At 37.0% G+C, this 26,087-nt stretch overlaps 1 protein-coding gene across 1 annotated transcript in view; it reads left to right on the forward strand.

Annotated features, from left to right (window-relative positions):
- AGGF1 (angiogenic factor with G-patch and FHA domains 1) overlaps positions 212-26,087 on the forward strand; it is a 50,892-nt gene continuing 25,016 nt past the window's right edge. Inside the window, exons 1-5 of the mRNA XM_003123715.5 lie at positions 212-827; positions 5,453-5,555; positions 6,553-6,755; positions 7,597-7,761; positions 11,031-11,219. Of these exons, the coding sequence (XP_003123763.1) occupies positions 618-827; positions 5,453-5,555; positions 6,553-6,755; positions 7,597-7,761; positions 11,031-11,219 (870 nt within the window). The 5' untranslated portion in view covers positions 212-617. The remainder of the gene's footprint in view (positions 828-5,452; positions 5,556-6,552; positions 6,756-7,596; positions 7,762-11,030; positions 11,220-26,087) is intronic.

Raw genomic sequence — 26,087 nt, forward strand, 5'->3', positions numbered from 1 at the left:
CGTGCCAAAAAGCTTGAAAACATTTTGAAAGTGGCAAAGGGTACAAAGCCTGAGGCCACAAGAGGAGCCAGCCATCTTCCCTTTATCTCTCCCGGGCAACAACAGAAGATTTCCTACCAGCTCTGCACAACACCTACAGCCCCGCCCCTCAACCGCGCAGACAGGAGAAGTGCGCATGTGCATCGTGAGGCCCTTCCCGTCTCCCGTCGCTTCCTTTCCCGTCTCGGCCCCGCCCACCGCCGGCACCATCGTTTCCGGCTCAGCCCAGAAACGGACGGATATCTCGGAAAGCTTCTGGCCTCGTTTTCTCTGGTCTTTCCTATCTCCGGCGTTTCTGCCGCTTATTCGGTCACTGGGGCAGGTTGTTACCAATAAAGTTTTACTTTTCAAAGCCGGGCGGATTGGGCCGTGCCCATTTCCGTCCCCTGGCTCGTTGCCCGCAGTGCCTCTTGGCTACAGATAACCTTTTGGGCGTCATGGACAGGGGCCGCCGCGGCCGGGTGGGTATGAGGCCGCCTTTCGCTGCTCGCGCGCTCCCGTGGCTCCTGGGCCAACCGGCGTCCGCCTCAGCCTGAGTGCAGCTCCTCCGCGCCCACGGGCCGTCTCGCGCCGGACCCATGGCCTCCGAGGCGCCGTCGCCTTCGTTGTCGCCGTCGCCGCCTCCCTCTCCCGAGCCAGAGCTGGCCCAGCTGAGGCGGAAGGTGGAGAAGTTGGAACGCGAGCTGCGGAGCTGCAAGCGGCAAGTGAGGGAGATCGAGAAGCTGTTGCATCACACAGAACGGCTGTACCAGAGCGCCGAGAGCAATAACCAGGAGCTCCGCACCCAGGTGCTCGATCCTTCTCCAGCCCCGCGCCCCATCCGGCCCAAGGCGAGGCCTTCAAAGTCTCCGATAGTCTCAGAAGGGCTCCTTGGCAGTGCTCAGGACTACTTTGTAGAGTATCCCAGAGAATGAAAAGTTTAGTGCGATTATAACTCCAAGTACATTTGGAACAAACATTTAAGAGTTCGGGTACTCGATTTAGACTAAGTGGGTGAGCTGCAATTACTTGAGACTTCATTCTCCCTTGTAAAGTCCCATTGGCAGCAGGCACATTTGTAATGTTTTCTTCTAGCCCACTTTTGGGTTTGTTAAAGGGCCGGATTTCAATCAGAATTCCATTTATTATTCACTAGATGCGTGAACTAATACTGATCCTCAGTAAATGAGAACGCTGGAACCATACTGGTGAAGGTTAAATCAGATAAAGCCTGAACAAACTGTTAACGGTTTTGCACAGTCTTGAAGGCCACATATGTGTGAGGTTGTTTTGGGCATTTATCTTGAGTTGTCTGGTGAAAGGGAAGATAAAACTGTCTTTGAGACACTAAGCTGCCAATTTCGTTTTCATAAAATACAATATGAACAAATACTTAGACCCACTTTTTTTCAAATTTTAAACAGGAGCCTAATATTTTTTCTAATTTGTTGATCAGTTGCACTTTTTCTCGACAAGTTATTTACACTTAATTATTAATTTCACGTGGGCTGTCGTCTTGTCCTTTGTACTCTACCGGTACATTTCCTAAAACCCCTTGTGTAGGCTGGACATACAAACGTCATCAGACTTTGTTATGCTCTGTTATCAAATAATCTATGAAAATAACCATGGAGTTGCAGTGACGTCCTGTGCCCATTGTGTAGAGTTGTTAACATGACATTATAGAAAATTTGTTTGTTTTTGCAACAGCTATTGAACACTTGCAATGCATGATGACTGGGCTAGGAGACTACAAAATATGGTTAAAATACCTGGGGAAAGGGATACTAAAAAGAATAGCCTTTATTTTTTATTTTGTTATTAAAGTGTAGTTGATTTACAATGTGGCAATTTCTGCTATAAGGATAACCTTTAAAAAAACTCGTTTATAATTGTATTTTTTAATGATTTTTATTTTTTCCATTAGTTAATTTACAGTGTTCTTTCAGTTTCTACTGTATAGCGAAGTGACCCATCATACGTATATGTTCTTCTCACATTATCCTCCATCATGTTCCATCACAAGTGACTAGATATAGTTCCCAGTGCTATACAGCAGGATATCATTGCTTATCTACTCCAAATACAATAGTTTACATCTATTAACCCCAAACTCCCAGTCCATCCCAATCCCTCCCCTTCCCCCTTGGCAACCACAAGTCTATTCTCCAGGTCCATGAGTTCCTTTTCTGTGGAAAGGTTCATTTGTGCTGTATATTAGATTCCAGGTATAAGTGATATCATGTGGTATTTGCCTTTCTCTTTCTGACCTACTACACTTAAGTATGAGAGTCTCTAGTTCCATTAATGTTGCTGCAAATGGCATTATTTTGTTCTTTTTATGGCTTGGTAGTATTCCACTGTGTATATATACCACATCTTCTTAATCCATTCATCTATCAATGGACATTTATGTTGTTTCCATGTCTTGGCTATTGTGAATAGTGCTGCAGTGGGTATAGGGGTGCATGTATCTTTTTGAATTAAAGTTTTGTCCAGATATTTGCCTGAGAGTGGGATTGCTGGTTCATATGGTAGTTCTGTATTTAGCTTTCTGAGGTACCTCCATACTGTTTTCCATAGTGGTTGTACCAGTTTACATTCCCACCAACAGTGTAGGAGTGTACCCTTTTCTCCATACCCTCTCCAGCATTTGTTATTTGCTGACATGTTAATCATGGCCATTCTCACTGGTGTGAGGTAGTACCTCATAGTAGTTTTGATTTGCATTTCTCTAATAATCAATGATGTTGAGCATTTTTTCATGTGCCTGTTGGCCAGCTGTATATCTTCTTTGGAGAAATGTCTATTCAGGTTTTTTGCCCATTTTTCCATTGGGTGGTTGGGTTTTTTTTGTTGTTTTTTTTGCTGTTGAGTTGTATAAATTATTCGTATATTTTAGAGATTAAGCTCTCATCAGCTGCCTCATTTGAAACTATTTTCTTCCATTCCTTATTTGGTCTTTTTTTTTTTTTATGATTTCCTTTGCTGTGCAAAAGCTTGTCAGTTTGATTAGGTCCCATTGGTTTATTTTTGCTTTTGTTTCTGTAGCCATAGGAGACTGATCTAAGAAAGCATTTGTCTGGTTGATGTCAGAAAATGTTTTGCCTATGTTGTCTTCTAGGATTTTGATGGTGTCTTGTCTTATGTTTAAGTCTTTAAGCCATTTTGAGTTTATTTTTGTGCACGATGTGAGAGTGTGTTCTAGTTTCATCGATTTCCATGCCGCTGTCCAGTTTCCCAGCAATACTTGCTGAAAAGACTGTCTTTTCCCCATTTTATATTCTTGCCTCCTTTGTCAAAGATTAATTGACAGTAGGTGTCTGGGTTTATTTCTAAGTTCCCTGTTGTGTTGCATTGGTCTGTGTGTCTGTTTTGGTATCAGTATCACACTGTCTTGATTACTGTAGCTTTGTAATAATGTCTGAAGTCTGGGAGAATTATGCCTCCTACTTGGTTTTTGTCCCCTTTTTAGAATTCTCAATTGTAAAAGTACTGCCTGTATAGAGATCCTAAAAGCAAACGTTTTTACTAATCTTTGAAGAGCCAGCGTTAGGGTTAATTTGATAGTAGTCAAATTAGGGTTAATTTGATAGTAGTCTAACATAAAAAGTTGGAAGGAATAGGAAGGCTTAACTCTATTAGTGACTGAAATAACTCCTTTTTACTCTCTTTCTAGTCAGCTTCCCCTGATGATGGGTGGAGTTTGGTTATTAACTGTCATTCCCAACTACTAAATAATGTTTTATCTGGAGCAGTAAAAATTTGGCTTGAGAATTGAAGGTGAACTAGCAGGAAAATACAACATGTAAAGGCTTTGGAGTTAGTAAACCTTGTGCAAATTACTTTATCTCTTTATTCCTCGTATATAAAATGCAGATTAGGACAACTAATTTGTAAGGTGGTTGCAAGAATGAATGAGACCAAGTACAGTGCCTAACATGCAGCAGATACTAAATAAAAAAAAGATCTTGTTTACAGTAATAGTGCTAGTAGCCAGAGCTAGGACTGGAGCAAGGCAATCAGTAGCCTAGGGTGAAAAATTTAAAGGGGCGCTTATTTTCAGGTACAGATCCTACACTTGCATGAAGCTGAGAGTATATTGAGTGCCTGCTTAAATTTTGTGCCCTAGGTATCCTGCTTGCTTCACCCTAGTTCCAACCCTGGTAGTAGTAGCAGATGTGATAATTTTATGAAGTATGTAATCTATGTAATCAGTCTTATCAGCTTTCTCTTTGTAAGCTTTATGTATCATTAAAGAAATACTTGGAAGCTTGTTTCTTAGTTTCATGCTTATAATACTGCCTCACATGAGGATTCTGTCTGACTGAGATGTATTGATGAGGCTGCTCTTCATCTGTTTATAGGTGTCTTCATACTGTGTTGCTCTGGCGTTGGTATTCGATGACACACAGGGAGGACAACTGCCCCTCTGAGGCAGTTACCTCTGTTTCCTTCTGCTGCAGTTATTTAGTTATATGATTACTATTTCAAGAAAAAATACTTAGAGTATGAGTAGCATTATTTAAGTGAATGCTTAACTCTAGGTGGAGAACACTGATACTAGATAATTCAGCCATTTAGTTCTTCTTAGGGAGAACTGCTGATCAATTTTGTTTGTTTGTTTGTTTTTGCTTTTTAGACCCCCAGGTAGGGGTCTAATTGGAGCTGCAGCTGCCAGCCTATGCCACAGCCACAGCAATGCCAGATCCGAGGCACATGTGTGACCTACACCACAGCTCACGGCAACACCGAATCCTTAACCCACTGATCAAGCCAGGGATGGAACCCACAACCTCATGGTTCCCAGTTGGATTCATTTCTGATTCACCACAACGGGAACTCCCCAATTTTTTTTTTCTAGGGCTGCACTTACGGGGTTCCCTGGTTAGGATTTGAATCCGGTGTTCCCTGGTTAGGAGTTGAATCAGAGCTACAGCTGCTGGCCTATGCCACAGCCACAGCAACGTGGGATCTGAGCCATGTCTGCGACCCACCCCACAGCTCATGGCAATGCTGAATCCTTAACCCACTGAGTGAGGCCAGGGATCGAATCTACATCCTCGTGGATTCTAGTTGGATTCGTTACTGCTGAATCACAGTGGGAACTCATGATCATTAAAATTTTAGTGTAAAAACATTTATTAGAAGTAAAGTATCTTGTTCACAAAGTCTTACTAATTTAGTCAGTTTTTTGGAGGTGATAATTGGAGGTTTATCAAGAGAGTGTAAGAATAAAAACATCTCCCTCTGCAAATGTAAAAGGCAAGAGCCAACTAAAGTACTTTTAGTTTTTCTGAAAAGGAAATTAGCTGCTTTGGTACTTCTCCAAACTGTTACCAAGAAAAATAATTCTTGTAATTTCAGGAGAATGGTGTGTATATTATTAGATTGCTATATGGTTTATTTTTCCTAAAGCCTCTTTTTCTTTCAGGTAGAAGAGCTCAGTAAAATACTCCATTGTGGGAGAAACGAAGATAATAATAAGTCTGATGTGGAAGTACAAACAGAGAACCACCCTCCTTGGTCAATCTCAGGTATTGAGCTTATTGTAAAGATATCCTACTACTGTTACATCCAAATCATGCTAATGTGGGGTTTTCTTTAAATTTAAAAACATCTAGATGAATAGGAGAGCTCTTACAAAGTTAACTTTTCTTCTTAGGACTTGATGTTTTCAGAAAATCTGTTTACTCTTTTGGTGGGAAAGTAGAACTGTATTGTCTATTCCTATAAATACATAATATTGCTAATATGTTTTTGGTGGCATATTCACTGTGTAATTTTTGCTATGTAGTAAGCCATCTATTCTCAGTTGGCTTTGCTTGTGACGTGGAGGGGGGGCGTGTTTTCTTGTTGATGGATTCCACTTAGCATCAACTCGTTGTCAGTCTCTTAGTCCCTTCTGGGAATGGTGAGCCTGCAACCGTGGCCTCATCATTGGCATTATGTTGGGAGGCAAAATAACTTGAGCAACCAAGTTTAATAAATAGGGTCACAAGAAATGATCTTTCCCATTCCATTTTGCATTGTTTTATTCAGTATACAACTTCGCTAAATTGCTAAACATAGCAATAGTGTTACTATTATGTATCTGATATTATATTTTTAAAAAATCAGCATCATGAAATTTGACAGAAAAATCAGCCCTTGACATGCCTTTTGTCCATTGTCATTTGATAGTGATACTAAGGTGTATGGTTAGAAGTTAAGAATTGCTTCTTTTTTTTTTTGACAGAACACAACCTGTGTTTTCTTTTTTTACGCTTGCTATGGAAAATCCAAATCAGCTTACCAATTTTTTTCTTTTTAGCTTGACACCAGGTGTACTAAAGGTGATGTTAGAATCAAAGATATGTATGTCTGCACATTTACTTGCAGCATTTATTTTCATCTGTTAAAATGTGTATAATTCTAAAAATATGATTTGTTTACAATATGTGCTCCTTTGTGTTCAATGCCAATGTTTTGGAATTAAGTCCTTTTTATATATACTATTCTAATATGATATCACTTAATTTGTTTTTACAATAGATTATTATTATCAGACATACTATAATGATGTTAATCTTCCAAATAAAGCATCTGAACCCTCAGTTCAGGAAGATCAGGATATCGAAGCTTCTACTTTTAATTCTAAAGACCAGGCACATGTAGAAAATGATGCTTATGCTGGTACTGATGTAACAGAAAGTGTCAAATGTGGACAAGAGGACCATTTTGTCTCAAATTCACAGGTAATAAAATATTTAACTTGAAGCTGATGATGCTCAAGAACTTGTCCTTCATTTTTATTATGTAGAGAAATAGACTTATTTGGTTCATCACAACATATACAAGGATTGTAAAATTCTGTGTGTAATTATGTAGTGAATAATACAGTTTTTGAGAAACAAAAATTAGAACTTGTTCATATGTGTGATTGTTTTCCTCCTCTCTCGTGTTCCACAAATATGTGTATGATTTACATAAACTAAAACAAAGAAAATTTGTCAGTATGTCTTAACCAAAAAATTTTCAACAACCACAATATGTTCACATCAGTTTTTTTTTTTTATTGCTTCCTTTATGTCAGATATCTTGCTACTGTTTAAATTTCCCAGAAGGTTTTATAAATTTGTTGCTACAGCTTGTTTGAATCCAGATACCAGTAAGGTTCATACAACTACTTGATGTGTAATATAGCTCATGTAATTTATAGCTTTCTTCTCCATCTTTTTTTCTAAAAATTTCCCCCTCGAACCTGAGATTATTGAAGAATCCAGATCATTTGTCTTAAAGAATATTTCAGGCTGTATTTTATGGATGGCTTCATTATGGTATCAGGCATTTATTTTTGAATAATGCTCACTCACTCATTTTTAGTGTCTTTCGAACTGTTTCAGAATTGAATTAACTGATAACACTGGTTCATATTTTTAAAAGTGAATCACATTGTAATTGATGGCCATCCTTTTCCATTGCAGAAATTGAGGTCTTATTATTCAAAATAGCTTTTAGGTGTTTATTGTTTCAAATTCTGCCAACTTTTAAATGGATGCAAGAATGTTTTATGTGACATGACTGTATCTTACCTAGGAGCCAGCATCTGTGTTGGCAACAGAAGATACATCCTTGGAAGGTTCATCATTAGCTGAGAGTTTGAGAGCTGCAGCAGAAGCTGCTGTATCACAGACAGGATTTAGTTACGATGAGAATACTGGATTGTATTTTGATCACAGCACTGGATTTTATTATGACTCTGTAAGTATCTTAGATCTTTTAATACTATACTATGCTGTAGTTGTATTGAACTCTCAGTTAACTTAAGAAAAGCAGGGAGCAGAGTTCCTGTCATGGCTCAGTGGTTAATGAATCTGATTAAGAATCCTGAGATTGCAGGTTTGATCCCTGGCCTTGCTCAGTGGGTTAAAGATCCAGCATTTCCATGAGCTGTGGTGTAGGTCACAGACACAGCTTGGATCCAGCATTGCTGTGGCTGTGGCATAGGCTGGCGCATACAGCTCAGATCAGACCCCTACCCTGGGAAACTCCATATGCTGTGGAGTGGCCCTAGAAAAGACAAAAAGACAAAAAAAAAAAAAAAAGGAAAAGAAAAGCAGAGAGCTACATGCAAAAATTGTTCAAAGCTGTTTGACAAGAGTAAGATTTGTAAAATAGCTTAAGATAATAAACTTCTGGGTTCTTAATTAAGTTAAAGTTACTTGTGTTATTATAGATTAATATTTTAGAGAGGTATAATAACCTTTTATGTATAAAGTAACATCCAAAGATATTAGCATATTTATTAATAAAAACAGACAATTTACTACATTTTGTAAAATGTTTAAGAACCTAAACTAACATGTTTTCATAGAATATATAAATAGATAACATTGCTAATTCTAGGCCTGGGGTGAGATTTTTTTAAAAATTGTCTCATATACTTATATTTTTATAAATCCTTTTTAGGCCATAAAGGAGTCTATTTCTTAAATTTTTTATAGCATGTTTATAATTAGTTATTGTTTTATATTCTGTGGCTTTTAAGCATTTCACTTTTTTTTTTTTCTTTTTTAAATGGCTGTTCCCATGGCTTATAAAAGTTCCCAGGCCAGGGATTGAATCTGAGCCTCAGCTGTGACCTATGCCACAGCTACAACACCACCAGATCCTTAACCCACTGCACCAGGCTGGGGATTAAACCTTCACCTCCATAGCAGCCTGAGCTGCTGTGGTCGGATTCTTAACCCACTGTGCCACAGTGGGAACTCTGAGCATTTCACTTTTTAAAAATCAATCTGTTAACAGCGAGAACTAAGGAATTAGTGTGGAATCAGAAATACAATGTATCACTGACTAGAATAAAATCAGAAAATAAAGTTCTTGATTTTATAATATAGTATTATGACTCTTGAAGGTCTTAATTGGATTTTTTCCCACATACCTCAACCTCAGTGGCCTAGACATATGATGTGGTCCTCAGGAATTACAGAATGTAGTGCTGCAAAGTGGAGCAGATATTCACCATTCCAATTACTGAAGATGTTGTTAACTAATCTAGGGAATGTAGTGATAACAGTAAACATCTTAAACTAACAGCGGTTTGTCGGTTTGCATTTAGTATAGTAATGTGTAAACACTTTATAAAGAGAGGGTTTTCTTTCACAGGAATATGCTAATTGACAATGCTACTTAATACCCAGAAAATTAATGTTTAAAATCTCATTGCCAGGAGTTCCCATTGTGGCTCAGTGGGTTAAGAACTAGATGTAGTGGCCATGAGGTTGCGGATTCAATCTCAGGCCTCTCTCAGTGGGTTAAGGATCTGGCGTTGCCACAAGCTGCAGCATAGGTAGCAAAATGTGGCTCACGTCTGGTGTGGCTGTTGCCAAGGCATAGGCCGGCAACTGCAGCTCTGATTCAGCCTCTAGCCTGGGAACTTCCATATACTGTAGGTGTGACCCTAAAAAGAAAAAAAAATTTTTTTAATAAAACGATATTATTAAAGAGAATAGCTAATTGGTTTTTAGAGAAATTCGAAATTCTAAGTATATGGCTTAGTCTTTGTCATTCTTCTATAACTTTCCTCTTGACCTGTATCCTGTAAATGGTTAATTACATTCTGAAGGTTGTCTCTAGAGTAAGAACTTCATTGTTTTGCCATTTTTATTGTGCTAGTTTTCATTTTATTAAATGAAATTTTTCTTAGATACTTGCAAATGTCTGTTTTGGGCTGAAAGATCAGATTGAAAAGATTTGAGTTGTAAAAGTTCTGTTATCACTGGAAATAAAGTTTGGAGAGCTTCCATTCAGTTTTGTAGTTAAGGGAAAGATAGAATTCTCAATATTTTAGTAAGAGATTACAAAATGAATTAAAGATAATAAATTGCCATAGTATCAATAGTTAGTTGATCAACAGTTAGAAAAATGAATTATTTTTTAGGAAGCTTTAGGTGCTTAAACTCAGTGTATCATAAGATGTTTCTAGGTCTGATTTGCATGGATTTATGATGTAAATAAGATATAGACTGTTTAATTAAATTTTGGTTATAGAGTACTGGCCAGTAGCTAATAAATGCAGGTGAGCACATAATTTTATCGTTTTAATTTTTATCCATAATTTACCAAAATTCTATCTTGCATTGCTGTTGTAAGTCTTACTTAGTTACTTAGCATAGAATTGATTAGTGAAGACAGTTGCTTATTGATTTCTTTATATGGAATGTTATGTTGTGGTGTTCATGAGCTTAATTTTTTTTTTTTTTAAGGGCCTCACCGGAAGCATATGGAAGTTCCCAGGCTAGGGGTCAAATCAGAGCTGTAGCCGCTGGCCTACTCCAGAGCCACAGCAACAGGAGTGCCAGATCCAAGCCACCTCTGTGACCTGCACCATAGCTCACAGCAACCCCAAATCCTTAAGCCACTAAGTGAGGCCAAATATCAAACTTGCATCCTCATGGATGCTAGTCAGATTTGTTTCCGCTGAGCCATGATGGGAATTCCTTCATGAGTTTAATTTTATTTTCAGGTTTTTCTTGAGAGCTTTGAATCATGAATATTAAAAGCTAAATCTTGGTTTTATAACATTGAGAGGAAAGTTTAGAAGTTTTAACTACCAAACCATTACTATGTATTATGTGGAGAATGAGTCTGGAACTGTTTTTTATGTGATTGGCTTTTTCTGATGCATACCTTAGTTTTCGTGATTTCTGAAAGGTTTCTTGTTGAACTTGCTGATTCTATAAGTGAAAAAATGGTCAAATATTGGCAATTTCTTGAGATTTAATTTAATATATATTAAATGGATTCATTTTTCATACTAGGAAAATTAGAGCAGATATTGAATGGGAAAATATTTTGGAAAATTTCAAGCATTTTTCATTCTGTAATCTTTATTCATTATCTCCACAAAATACTGTAGTTCTTAAAAGAAACATTTACTACATTTGAATATATTTGGCATTTCTATTGTTTTTCTCTTTTATTTCATCTTACATGAATAGAACTTACTCTTTTCTTGATTTTGAAAGGAAAATCAACTCTATTATGATCCCTCCACTGGAATTTATTACTACTGTGATGTGGAAAGTGGTCGATATCAGTTTCATTCTCGTGTAGATTTGCAACCTTATCAAACTTCTGGCACAAAACAAAGTAAAGATAAAAAACTGAAGAAGAAAAGAAAAGATCCAGATTCTTCTACAACAAATGAGGAAAAGGTAATATCTTCATAATTTAAAAAATTTACATAATGGTAATATCATAATTAAGGCAAAATTTTTGAAGAAACTGAAAATCATTTAGTAACTGCATTTTTAAACCTACTTATTATAATAACAAGGTATCAGAATCTATCAACCAAGAAGCTTTCACATGGGACAAACAAACATGGACTTTTCACTTGAAGTAGAAGAAATTTCTTTAAGTTTGAAGCAGGTAGATTTATGGCAGATAAAAATACTCTTGTGTTATGTAATTTGGAAGAAGAACTTTCAGACCATCAGTTGAAAAGTTGATGTCATTGCACAATTCAAAATAAAAGCAAAACACAGTTTGTAAGTAGATTAAGCTCAAAGTTCAGCTTTATTAGTTATACCGAAAAACTTCCTACCACATAGCAAACATGAAAAAAATTCATTGTTGGAGTTCTCTTGTGGCCCAGCTTGTTAGAATCCTATTGGTCAGGTCACAGCTGTGGGGAGGGTTCGATCCCTGGCCCAGAAACTTCCATATGCCTGGGGTGGGGCAAATAAATAAATAAATAAAATTTAAAAAAAAGAAAAAGAAAAAAAAATCTATTGCTAGTAAATATAGTGTCATATATATTTATTAGTGTAAATTGGTATAGTTTGGAAAAATAGATTGTGTCAATAACCATAAAAATGTTCGTATTTTTTGGAGTTCCCATCGTGGCTCAGTGGTTAATGAATCTGACTAGGAACCATGAGGTTGTGGGTTTGGTCCCTGGCCTTGCTCAGTGGGTTAAGGGTCCGGCGTTGCTGTGAGCTGTGGTGTAGGTTGCAGATGCAGCTTGGATCTTGCATTGCTGTGGCTGTGGTCTAGGCTGGCAATTACAGCTCTATTAGACCACTAGCTTGGGAACCTCCATATGCCACGGGTGCGGCCCTAGAAAAGACAAAAAGACCAAAAAAAAAAAAGAATGTTCGTATTTTTTATGTATAAGGATAGCCTTCATAATTATTTATATGATTATTTTTCTCACTGAATTTTATTATATTTATAGTTGTACAGCCATCATCACAACCCAGTTTTACATCCTAAACCCCCTGCCCATCCCTCCCCCCACAACCTGTCTCCTTTGAAAACCATAAGTTTTTCAAATTCTGAGTCAGTTTCTGTTCTGCAAAGAAGTTCATTGCATCCTTTTTTTAGATTCCACATATAAGTGAAAGCATATGATGTTTGTGTCTCACTGACTAACATCACTTAGCGTGATAATTTCTAGGTCCATCCTTGTTACTGCAAATGCCATTATTTCATTCTTTTTATGTCTGAGTAATATTCTATCATGTGTATGTTCCACATCTTCATTATCTTCTCTTTTGATGGACATTTAGGTTGCTTCCATGTCTTGGCTGTTGTATATAGTGCTGCAGTGAACATTGGGGTACATGAATTTTTTTCTAGTCATGGTTTTCTCTTGATAGATGCCCAGGAGTGGGATTGCTGGATCAAATAGTAATTTTTAGTTTTTTGTGGAATTTCCAAACTGTTTTCCACAGTGGTTGTATCAGTTTACATTCCTACCGACAGTGTAAGAGGGTTCCCTTTCTCCACACTTTTTCCAGCATTTATTGTTTGTAAACTTTTTGATGATGGCTCTTTGGCTGATGTAAGGTGGTACCTCATAGTAGTTTTGATTGGCATTCTCTAATAATTAGTGATGTTGAACATCCTTTAATGTGTTTTTGGCCATCTGTTTGTTTTTGGATAATTGTTTAGATTTTCTGCCCATTTTTTGATAGGATTGTTTGTTTTTTGGTATTGAGCTGTAGGAGGTGTTTATATATTTCGGAGATTAATCCCTTGTCAGTCATTTCACTTGCAGAGATTTTCTCCCATTCTGTGAGCTGTCTTTTAGTTTTGTTTAGGGTTTCCTTTGCTGTGCAAAAACTTTTAAGTTTAATTAGGTCCCGTTTGTTTATTTTTGTTTTTATTGTCATTACTCTAGGAGGTACATCTGAGAAGACATAGCTGTGGTTTATGTCAGAGAGTGTTTGGCCTATGTTTTCCTCAAAGAGTCTTGTAGTATCTGGTCTTAGGTCTTTATTTCATTTTGAGTGTATTTTTGTGAATGGTGTTAGGGACTGTTCTAATTTCATTCTTTTCCATGTGGCTGTCCAGTTTTCCCAGCACCACGTATTGAAGGAACTGTCTTTTCTCCATTGTATATCTTGCCTCCTTTATCATAGATTAGTTAACTGTAGATGTGTGGGTTTAATTCTGGGCTTTCTGTCCTGTTCCACTGATATATATTTCTGTTTTTGTGCCAGTACCCATGCTGTTTTAATGATTGTGGCTTTGCAGTGTAGTCTGATTCCTCCAACTTCATTTTTCTTTCTCAGGATGGCTTTGGCTGTTCTGGGTTTTTTGTGCTTCCAAACAAACTTTAAAATATCTTGTTCTGGATCTGTGAAAATTGTCTTTGGTAATTTGATAAGGACTGCACTGAATCTGTAGATTGCCTTATGTAGGATAGTCATTTTGATAATGTTGATTCTTCTAATCCAAGAGCGTGGTATATCTTTCTATCTGTGTTATCTTTGATTTCTTTCATCAGTGTCTTATAGTTTTCAGAGTAGAGGTCTTTTGTCTCTTTAGGTAGGTTTATTCCTAGGTATTTAATTCTCTTTGATGTGATGGTAAATGGGATTGTTTCCCCAATTTCTCTTCATTTGACTTTTCATTGTTAGGATATAGAAGTGCAGTCTATTTCTATGTATTAATTTTGTATCCTGTAACTTTACCAAGTTCATTGATGAGCTCTAACTTTTCTGGTAGTGTCTTTAGGATTTTTAAGGTATAGTATCATATCATCTGCAAACTGATAATTTTACTTCTTCATTTCCAATTTGGATTCCCTTTATTTCTTTTACTTCTGTGATTGTTGTGGCTAGGACTTCCAAAACTATGTTGAATAGTAGTGGTGAGAATGGACATCCTTATTTTGTTCCTGATCTTAGTGAGAAATCTTTCAGCTTTTCACCATTGAGAATGATGTTAGCTGGGGGTTTGTCATATATGGCCTTTATTATGTTTAGGTAGATTCCCTCTGTGCCCACTTGCTGGAGGGTTTTTATCAGAAATGGGTGTTGGATTTTTTCAAAAGCTTTTTCTGCACCTATTGAAAGGATCATGTGGTTTTTATTCTTCCATTTGTTAATGTGGTATATCTAACTGATTTGCAGATGTTGAAAATCCTTGCATCCCTGGGATTTATCCTTTTCATCATGGTGTGCAGTCCTTTTAATGTATTGTTGGATTCGGTTTGCCGGTATTTTGTTGAGGATTTTTGCATCTTTGTTCATCAGTGATATTGGTCTGTAATTTTCTTTTTTTGTGGTGTCTTTGTCTGGTTTTGTTATCAGGGTGATGATGACTTCATAGAATGAGTTTGGGAGTGTTCTGCAGTTTTTTGGAATAGTTTCAGAAGGATATGTGTTAGCTCTTCTCTAAATGTTTGATAAAATTTGCCTGTGAAGTGATCTGGTCCTGGACTTTTGTTTGTTGGAAGTTTTAAATCTTAATCACAGTTTCAATTTCAGTACTTGTGTTTGGCCATTTATCTTTTCTCTTTCATCTTGGTTTAGTCTTGGAAGTTTGTACTTTTCTAAGAATTTGTCCATTTCTTCCAGGTTGTCCATTTTATTGTCATATGGTTGTCTGTAGTAGTCTCTTATGATCCTTTGTGTTTCTGTGATGTCTGTTGTAATTTCTCCTTATTCATTTCTCATTTTATTGAATTGAGTCTTCTCTCTTTTTTTCTTGATAAGTCTGGCTAAGGGTTTATCAATTTTGCTGATCTTTTCAAAGAACTTTTTCAAAGTAGTTTCATTGATCTTTTCTATGGTTTTCTTCGTTTCTATTTTATGTATCTGTGCTCTGTTCTTTATGATTTCTTTCCTTCTGCTAACTTTAGGTTTTGTCTGTTTTCGCTCTGTTTGCTTTAGGTGTAAAGTTAGGTTGTTTATTTGAGCTTTTTCTTGTTTCCTGAGGTAGGCTTGTATTGCTATAAACTTCCATCTTAGAACTTTTTGGGAGGAGTGTAGTTGACCTACAATATTATGTTAATTTCGGGTGTGCTACACAGTGATTTTATATTTGCATATTTTATGAAATGATGATCATGTTAAGTCTAGTAACCATTATCTGTCCGAATAAAAAGTTTTTTTTTAGTATTGACCATATTCCTTATGCTGTAAAATTACATTCTTGTGGCTTGTTTATTTATAGCTGGAAATTTGTACATCTTAATCCCCTTCACCTCTTTTGCCCCCACCCCCATTTCCCTCCCCTCTGGCGACCATCCATTTGATCTCTGTATCTATGAGTCAGTTTTCTTTTTGTTTCCTTTGTTTTTTAGATTCCACATACAAATGAGATCATAAGGTCTTTTCTTTGTCTTACTTATTTCACTCAGCATAATGCCCTCTAAAATCATCCATGTTGTTGCAAATGACAAGACTTCATTTTCTTTTAATAGCTGATAAATATTTCTGTGTTGTGTGTAAGAGAGAGGGAGATGGGAGAGAGAGAGAGAGGGAGGGAGAGAGTGAAACTTCTGTGTGTATACTGAGAAGTGAGGTTTCTGGGTCATATGGCAGTTCTATTTTGAATTTTTTGAGAAACCATCATATTGTTTGCTGTAGTGGCTGCATCAATTTATGATACCACAAACAGTGCAGAAGGATTCCCTTTTCTCCATATCCTTGACAACACTTGTAATTTTCTTGCCTTTTTGGTAATAGCCTCCCTAAAAGGTGTGAGGTGATATCTTATTGTGGTTTTGATGTGCATTTCCCTGATGATTAGTGGGGCTGAGCATTGTTTTCATGTGCTGGTTTGCCATCTCTATGTATTCTTTGGAGAAATGTCTCTTCAGGTCCTCTGTGCATTTTTTTAATTGGATTTTTGTTTTATGTTGAGTTATATGAAGTGTTTATATAGTTTTGGACTTTAACCCATTATTGATCATATCATTTGCAAATACCTTTTGCCTTTCAGTAGACTGCCTTTTCATTTCATTTATAGTTTCCTTTGTTGTGCAAAAGCTTTTTTAGTTTGATGTAGTCCCGTTTGCTTATTTCTGCTTTTGTTTCTTTTGCCTGAGGAGAATCCAAAAAAATATTGCCAAGATTGATGTCAAAGAGTGTATGTTTTCTTCTAGGAGTTTTGTGGTTTCGGGTATTATATTTAAGTCTTTGCATGCGTGCGTGTGTGTGTGTGTATAAATAAATATTTTTAAGTACAGTTGATTTACAATATTGTGTTAATTTCTGGTGTACAGCAAAGTGATTCAGTTTTTTATATATACACACATATAAAAACTATATACACATAACTGTAAATATATACATATGTAAAGTTTTTTATCATCTTTTCTATTGTTGCTTATTACAAGATACTCAATATAGTTCCCTGTGCTATACATTAGGACCTTGTTGATCTATTTTATATATAGTAGTCTGTATCTATTAATCCCAAATTCCTAATTTATCCCCCTTTCCTTTTTGGTAAGCATGTGTTTGTTTTCTATGTCTGTGAGTCTGTTCTGTTTTGTAAATAAGTTCATTTGTATCATATTTTAGATTCCACATATAAGTGATTTCATGATGCTTATTTTTTTCTGACTTCACTTAGTATAATAATCTGTTGGTCCATCTATGTTGTTGCAAATGGCATTATTTCATTCTTTTTTGTGGCTAGTAGTTTTCCATTGTGTATATGTACCACATCTTTATCTCTTCATCTGTTGCTGGACATTTAGGTTGCTTCCATGTCTTAGCTATTATAAATAGTGCAGCTGTGAACATTGGAGTGCATGTATCATTTCAAATTATAGTTTTTTTTTCTGGGTATATGCCCAGGAGTGCAATTGGTGGATCGTATAACAACTCTTACTTTTTGTGTTTTAAGGAATCATCTTACTGTTTTCCATAGTGGCTGTGTCAGTTTACATTCCCACCAACAATTTAGGAGGGTTCCCTTTTTTCCAAACTCAGAGCTCCAGCATTTATTATTTGTAGACTTTTCGATCCTGGCCATTTTGGCTGGTGTGCTGTGATACCTCGTTGTAGTTTTGATTTGCATTTCTCTAATAATTAGCAAAGTTGAGCATCTTTTCATGTGCCCATTTTTATGCCTTCTTTGGAGAAATGTCTACTTAGGTCTTCTGCCCATCTTTTGATTGTGTGTGTGTGTGTGTGTGTGTGTGTGTGTGTGTGTGTGTGTGTATGTATGTGTTTTGTCTTTTTAGGGCCACACCTGTAGCATATGGAGGTTCCCAGGCTAGGGGGTCAAATCAAGCTGTAGCTGCCTGCTTACACCACAGCCACAGCGATGTGGGATCCATGCCGTGTCTGTGACCTACACCACAACTCATGGCAGTGCCGGATCCTTAACCCACTGAGTGAGTCCAGAGATTGAACCCGATGGCGTCCTCATGGATACTAGTCGGGTTCATTAACCACTGAGCCACAACAGAAACACCTTGATTGGGTTTTTTTGTGGTTGTTATTGAGTTGTATTAGCTGTTTGTATATTCTGAAAGTTAAGCCCTTGTTGGTCACATTGTTTGTAAATAGTTTCAGTCTGCAGATTATCTGTTTGCTTTGTGTATGGTTTTCTTCACCATACAAAAGCTAATAAGTTTGATTAGGTGTCATTTGTTTATTTTTGCTTTTATTTTTGTTGCTTTGTGAGAATTACGTAAGAAAAATCATAGGTACAACTTATGTCAGAAAATATTTTGACTGTGTTCTCTTCTAAGTTTTATCATGTTATGTCTTACATTTAAATCTTTAAGCCAGTTTATTTATTTTTGTGTAGGGTGTGAGGGAGTGTTCTAATATCTTCATTAATTAACATATGGCTGTACAGCTTTCCTAATACCACTTGCTGAAGAGACTGTTCTTTCTTCATTGATATTCTTGCCTCCTTTGTTACATTTAAGTCTTTAATCCATTTTGAGTTTATTTTTGTATATACTGTGAAAAAATGGTCCAGTTTCAGTCTTTTGCATGTAGCTGTCCACATTTCCCAACATCATTTATTGAAGAGGCTGTCTTTTCACATTGTATATTATTGCCAGTTTTGTCATAGAGTCATTGTCTGTGTAGGTACTGTTTATTTTTGGACTCTTTTCTTTTCCATTGATGTATGTGTTGGTTTTGGGGCCAGTTCCATACTGTTTGGATTGCTGTAGCTTTGTGGTATATTTTGAAATCAGGGCGCATAATACCTCAGCTTTGTTCTTTTTTCTTAAGATTGTTTTGGCTATTTGGAGTCTTTTGTGGTTCCATACAAATTAGAGAATTATCCTAGTTCTATGGAAAAAAGCTGTTGGCGTTTTGATAGGGATTGCATTGAATCTGTAGATTGCCTTGGATAGTATCATCATTTACAATATTAATTCTTCCAATCCATGAGCATGGTGTATCTTGCCATTTGTTCCCTTTCATCAGAATATAATTTTCAGAGTACAAGTCTTTTACCTCTTTGGTTAGATTTATTCCTAGGTATTTTATTGTTTTTGATGCTATTGTAAATGAGATTGTTTTCTTAAGTTCTCCTGTAGTTTGTTGTTAAGTGTATAAAAATACAGCAGACTTCTGTATATTAGTTTTGTATCTTGCAGCATTACTGAATTCATGTATTAGATTTTATCAGTTTTTGGTTATTGTCTTTAGGATTTTATATATGTATTCATGTCACCTGCAGACAGTGATGGTTTTACTTCTTCCTTTCTACTTTAGATACCTTTTCTTTCTTTCTTTCTTTTTTCTTTTTTTTTTTTTTTTTTTTTTGTATAATTGCTGTGGCTAGGACTTCCAATACTATGTTGAATAAATGTGGCAAGAGTGAGCATCCTTGTCTTGTTCCTGATCTTAGAGAAAATGGTTCAGCTTTTTATCACTGAGTATAATGTTTGCTGTGGGTTTGTTATATATGACCTTTATGATGATGAAACATGTTCTCTTTATACCTTCTTTGTTTGAAGTTTATCATAAATGGATTTTGAATTTTGTCAAAAGCTTTCTATGCAGCTGTTGAAAGAACCATATGATTTTTTTTTTTCACTGTGTTAATGTGGCATGTTGTGTTGATTGGTTTGTGGTTATTGACCCATCCTTGTGTCTCTGGGATAGATCCCACTTGATCATGGTGTATGATCCTTTTAATGTATTGCTAACTTTGGTTTGCTTATATTTTACATCTATGTTCATCAGTGATGTTGAACGGAAATTTTCTTTGTGTGTGTGTGTGTGTCTGTGTGTGTCTCTTTTGGTATCACACTGATGCTGGCTTTGTATGGAATGAGTTCAGAAGTGTTCCTTTCTCTTCAGTTTTTTGGAATAGTTTGAGAAGGATAGGTTTGTTAATTCTCTAAATGTTTGATAGAATTTATCTCTGAAGCCATCTGGTTCTAGACTTCTCTTTCTTGGGAGTTTTTTGATTACTGATTCCATTTCATTCCTGGTAAACAGTTCATTCATATTTTCTGTTTCTTCCTAATTCAGTCTTGGGAGACTGTTTCTAGGTGTTTGGCTATTGCTTCTAGGTTGTCTGTTTTATTGGACATGTAGTTATTCATGATAATCTCTTATTCTTTGTATTTCTATGATAGCAATTGTAACTTCTCTTTCATTTCTTCATTTATTTGGGCCTCTCTGTTTTTGGTGATGAGTATGGCTCATGGTTTTTCATTTGCTTATCTTAGTTTCACTGATCTTATTTTTTTAGAAGTCTTTATATCATTTTGGCTCTGACCTTTATTATTTCTTTTCTTCTCTTAACCTTGGGTTTTTTTCTTTTTCTAGTTTCTTCAGCTCTAAGTTTAGATGGCTTGTTTGAGATTTTTCTTGTTTCTTGAGGTAGACCTGTATTGTTATAAATTTCTTCTTAGAACTGCTTTTGCTCTATCTAGTAGGTTTTGGATCATTGTGTTTCCATTTTCATTTGTCTCCAGGTATTTTTCAGGTTTCCTTTTTGAGTTCATTAGTGACCCACTGCTTGTGTAGTGGTATGCTATTTAGACTCTTCATGTTTGTGGTTTTTTTTTTTTTCTGTTTTGTTTTGTATGAATTTTTGGTCCCATCGTGGTTGAAAAAGCTGCTTCATATTTCAGTCTTCTTAAATTTCTTGAGACTTATTTTATGGCATGGCATGTTATCATCCTAGGAATACTCCGTGGGCACTTGAAATTAATGTGTATTCTGCTGCTTTTGGATGGACTGTTCTCTATTTATCTGTTAGGTTCATTTGGTCATGTATATCTTTTAAAGCCATTATTTCTTTACTGATTTTCTGTCTTGATGACCTGTTCACTAATGTAAGTGGGGTGTTAAAATCCCCTACTCTTAGTGTGTTACTGTCAGTTTCTCCCTTTATATTTGTTAGTATTTTTCTTTATCTATTTAGCTGTTCCTATGTTGAGTGTGTATGTATTTACAATTGTTAAATCTTCTTGTTGCATTGATCCTTTCATCATTCTGTAATGTCCTTTGTCTCTTACAGTCTTTGTTTCACAGTCTGTTTCTTCTGATGCAAGTATTGATGCCCTAGTTTTCTTTTTGTTTCTGCTGGTATGGAATACCCTTTTCTATCTCCTAACCTTTGGTCTGTGTGTGCGTCTTTAGATCTAAAGTGACTCTCTTGTAGCAGAATATACAGAGGTTGTTTTTTGGGGGGCTGTGCCCACGGCATGTGGAAGTTCCCAGGCCACAGATCAAACCCATGCCACAGCAGAACTTGAGCCACTGCAGTGACAATACTGGGCCCTTACCCCACTGTGTCATAAGGGAACTCCTTGGTTTTATTTTTTATCCATTCGGCTACTCTTTGTCTTTTCATTGACACTTTTAGCCTATTTACATTTAAAGTAGTTATTGATAGGTATGTACTTATTGCCAGTTTGTTCATGGTGCAGTGGAGAGTTTGTAGTTCTTTTTTGTTCCTTTTTTGTCTTTTTCTTTTGCCTTTTTTTTTTTTTTTTTTCTTTTTTCTTTAGGGCCACACCCACTGCATATGGAAGTTCCCAGGCTAGGGGTTGAATCACAGCTACAGCTTCTAGCCTACACCACAGCCACAGCAGTGTGGGATCTGAGCCACATCTGTGACCTACACCACAGCTCACAGCAATGCTGGATCTTTTTTTTTTTTTTTTTTTTGCTATTTCTTGGGCTGCTCCCGCGGCATATGGAGGTTCCCAGGCTAGGGGGTCTAATCAGAGCAATAGCCACTGGCCTACACCAGAGCCATAGCAACACAGAATCCGAGCCACGTCTGCGACCTACACCACAGCTCACGGCAACACCGGATCCTTAACCCACTGAGCATGGGCAGGGATCGAACCCGCAACCTCATGGTTCCTAATCGGATTTGTTAACCACTGCGCCACGATGGGAACTCCCTGGATCTTTATCCCACTGAGTGATGCCAGGGATTGAACCTGTGTCCTCATGGATACTAATCAGGTTCATTACAGCTGAGCCATGATGGAAACTTCCCTTCTTTTTTTTATTTTGCTGAACAGCTTTAGTGTTATGTTTGGATTCTTTTTCTTTTTTGTGTATTATTAGTTTTGGGGTTTTGGTAACCATGGTGCTTGTATTTGACAAGCTGTATATATGTAATTATCTTAAGTTGATGGTCTCTTAGGTTCTAATGCATTCTAAATGCTCGACATTTTTACTGTCCTTGCCCTTCACATCTAATGTTTTTGAGGTTGTATTTTAATTATTCTTGTTTTGTTTATTCCTTAACTGCTTATGTGGATATAGATGATTTTACTACTTTTATCTTTTATCCTTTCTACTATCTTCATCAGTGGTTGACCTGCTAGTTTTACTGTATGTTTGGCATTACCAATGAGACTTTTCCTTTTAAAATTTTCTTATTTCTTGTTGTGATCCTTTCTTTTTCACTTAGTGAAGTCCCTTTGATATTTCTTATAAAGCCGTTTTAGTGGCACTGAACTCTTTTAGCTTTTCCTTTTGCTAGTCTGTAAAATGCTTTATCTCTCCTGCCAATCTGAAGGCTAACTTTTCTAGTTAAAGTATTCTTGATTGTAGTTTTTTTCTTTCCTTCCATCACTTTGAATATATGGCGCTACTCCCTTCTGGCCGTTCTGCCGAAAAGTGAGCAGAAATCCCTATGGTAGTTCCCTTGTGAATAACTAGTTGCTTTTAAAATTCTCTCCTTATTGTTCATTTTTGCCATTTTAATTGTACTTAGTTTTGATGTAAACCTCTTTTGGTTCATCTTATTTGGGACTCTGTGCTTCCTGGACCTGATTGTCTGTTTTCTTCCCCAGTTTAGAGATGTTTTCAGCTGTTATTTCCTCAGTTAAGTTTTCTGCCTCTTTCTTTCTCTGTTCTTCTGGGACCCCTGTATTGCTAATGTAGTATGCTTGATACTGTCCCAGAGCTCTCTTAAACTATCCCTGTGTTTGGTTTTCTTTAACTTCTTTTTTTTTTTTTTTCTTTCTCTCTTCATATTGAGTGATTTCTACTACTCTTTTCCTGATTTCTGATCTGTTCCTCTGACTCATCTAATCTGTTATTCCTTTAGTATTTGTTAAAATTTCAGTTATTGTATTCTTCATCTCTGTTTGATTCTTCTTCATATTTTTCTTCTCCATATTTTCTAACTATTGAAACTCTTTGCTCTTCCATTCCTCTGATTTTGATGAGCATCTTTATGATCATTACCTTGAACTCTTTACCTGTAAATTGCTTATCTCCACTTCATTTGTTCTTTTCTGAGGTCATGTCATGTACTTCTCTTTGAAACATATTCCTCTGCCTCCTCACTTTGCCCACTTCTCTGGGTTATTTCTGTGTGTTAGGTAGGTTCTTTATGCTTCCTGTTGTAGAGAAGGGGCCTTATGTAGGAGACCTCCTGTGGGGCCTAAGCAGCACATTCCCTTCTGGCAACCAGAACTATATACTGTAGGATTATCATCCCCTTCGTGGGCTGCAAACACCCTTCTCTTGTTGTAGGGCTGATTACTGTGGAAACACTGGTTGGCAGGGCTGGGCCTAGCCTGGTTGGCTGTGAGGCCATGCCTTGGGTGGTGGCTGCAGGCCCCCTGGAGGGTGAAGCAGCCTTCCTGTGAAATAGGCTGCATAGCCTGGTGGGACTCAAGGCTGTTCCTGGCCCACTGGAGGATGAGGCTGGGTCCCTGCATGGCTGTCTTTCTGACAGGCCAGGAGTGGGGGTTGGGGCTTGTGCCAGCCTACTGGGGGGCAAGGCTAGGGCATTAGCGCTCATAGACTAAGGGAAGATTCCAAAAGGACGTGTCTCAGTGCCAGCATTAACAGGGTAGAGCAGACTCCCCAAAATAGCTGATCTAGGTTCCTTTCAAACTATTGTCTCTGTGTTGGGACACAGAGCATGTGAGAATTTGCATGTGTCCTTGAGAGCAGACTCTTATTCGTGTATCCTTCCAGTTCTTTTGAACATAAGCTCTACTGGTTTTTCAAAGCCAGATGTTCTGGGGGCTCGTCTTTCCAGTGCAGGGTCTCCAGATTGGAGAACCCCATTTGGGGCTTAGACTCCTTGTTTCTTGGGGAAGGAAGACCTCTGTGTTTGTGATATTCCTTCCATTTGTGGGTTGTCTCCCTAGAGGTGTTAGTCTCCACCCCTCCTACCCATCTCATCTGGTTCCTTCTTTATGTCTTTAGTTGTGGAAAATATTTTCTGCTAGTGTTCAGGTCATTCTCATAGATAGTTGCTCTGTAAGTAGTTGTAATTTTGGTGTGTTCATGAGAGGAGGTGAGTTTAGGGTCTTCCTATTTCATCACCTGGCCACCTCCCCTACTCTTGAAATTTTGTCTTAGTTCTCTGACTTGCTTTTTATTTCTCTATTATTTTCACTGACAATATTTAGAAATTTAAAAGTATGTAACTAAAATACTAAAAATTTTTCTTTTTTTTTTTTAAGGTCTCTATTTTAGTGACTTCTGCCTCTTACCAGGAGTTGAACTGTTTGAAAGGATGAAGTTACTTCTCCCTAGCAAAGAAAAGAACATGTAGGGGTCTTCACATGGCCTTTCCTGACAAACTAGAGAATGAAATTTGGAGACACTCTGTGAGATTTGGGTCCAGCTTAGCTCCCATAACTGCTCATCTTTACCATTCTTCAAAAAGATGTTAGCCTCAGGACAGGGACTTAGGAAAACTCTGGATCTTGAGAATTCTCTGAGGATTCCGAAAGGTAGCTATGAAGCATGGGAGGAGGCCAGTTAGGACATCCTCATCTTTTTCTTTAATTTTAGGATATTATTATTATTATTATTATTATTATTATTATTATTAGGACATCCTCATCTTTTTCTTTAATTTTAGGATATTATTATTATTATTATTATTATTATTTTATTATTATTATTTTTTGCCTTTTCTAGGGCCGCTCCTGTGGCATATGGAGGTTCCCAGGCTAGGGGTCTAATCGGAGCTGTAGCTGCCGGCCTAAGCCAGAGCCACAGCAATGGGGGATCCGAGCCACGTCTGTGACCTACACCACAGTTCAGGGCAACGCTGGATCCTTAACCCACTGAGCAAGGCCGGGGATTGAACCTGCCACCTCATGGTTCCTAGTCAGATTCGTTAACCACTGCACCATGATGGGAACTCCTATTATTATTATTATTTTTTTGGCCACCCCACAGCACATGGAGTTCCCAGGCCAGGGATCAGATCTAAGCTGCAGCTGCCACCTGAGCTGCAGCTGTGGCAACACTGGATCCTTAACCCACTGTGCCAGACCAGGGGTCAAACCTGCATCCCAGCACTTGCAAAACACCACGGATCCTGTTGTATTATAACAGGAACTCCTAGTTTTAGGGTATTCTTGAGCCTCACTTTTTGGATGTGTAGAGTTTATGTGGAAGGAAGGAAGTAGGGTGAGGAGATTCGTGTAAAGAACTTGAAATATGTATATAAACCTCAATGCCCACATGTAGGCTCTAGGTCATAAATCTTAATGAATGTTAATCTAACATTCTAGACTGACAAATAGTTTTTAGAAAGTAGCACCTCTTGCAACTCACTTATTTTTTTCTCTGCATGTATCGTCCTATAAGCAATAATGATAAAATATACAAGATTGGATACTGTCTTTTTTTTCTTTTTAAATATATATAGATAAAGGAATTTGGGGGCTGTAATTCACAACGGCCTTTAAAATTCCTCATGGTTTTTCTGCTCCATACCCTTGTTCCTGCCCTTGGTGAGTTTGTGTTGCTGAAAATATGTATAGTTTATCACATTGTTGAGTGTTCGGTAGTCTCCCCACTGAATTTATGCTGCTATTAAAAAATACATGTTTCAGATGCTCTCATATTTTATAAAATAACAGCAGAACATATGAATTCTCATCATCATCATCATGTTGCTCAAAGGCAGAAAGAAAAGTTCAGAGTGTGTTACAAACTAAAGGAAAAAGAGGAAAACAACTCTGCTTTTTTAAAAGTTAAAACAATAGATTAGTTCATTTGTCCTAGGATATGCCCGATATGCATGTATAGATAATAAAAGGCTTGTGTCAGTTAAGTTGCAGTTTTGGAATAAAAGAGATATTACTGATTTGTCTGTACTTTTTTTGTATTATCAAACCAGTTCTATAAAGTACAAATTTTAACAGTTCACTTCTGCTCTTTGGTACATTTGAATCTTTAAATCCCTACTATAATTAAAGCCAGTTCTTTATGTATGTTGGCTTGATAAGTGGTTCAAAATTCAAAAAAAAAAAAAATTCAGATTTAGTTGTATTTTCTAGGCCTGCAGTGTTATGGCTTTTTAAGCACTTGAAATATAGCTAGTCCTAATTAATATGTTTTCTA

This window comes from Sus scrofa, chromosome 2 (assembly GCF_000003025.6).
Source record: "Sus scrofa isolate TJ Tabasco breed Duroc chromosome 2, Sscrofa11.1, whole genome shotgun sequence".
Taxonomy (NCBI): Eukaryota; Metazoa; Chordata; class Mammalia; order Artiodactyla; family Suidae; genus Sus; species Sus scrofa.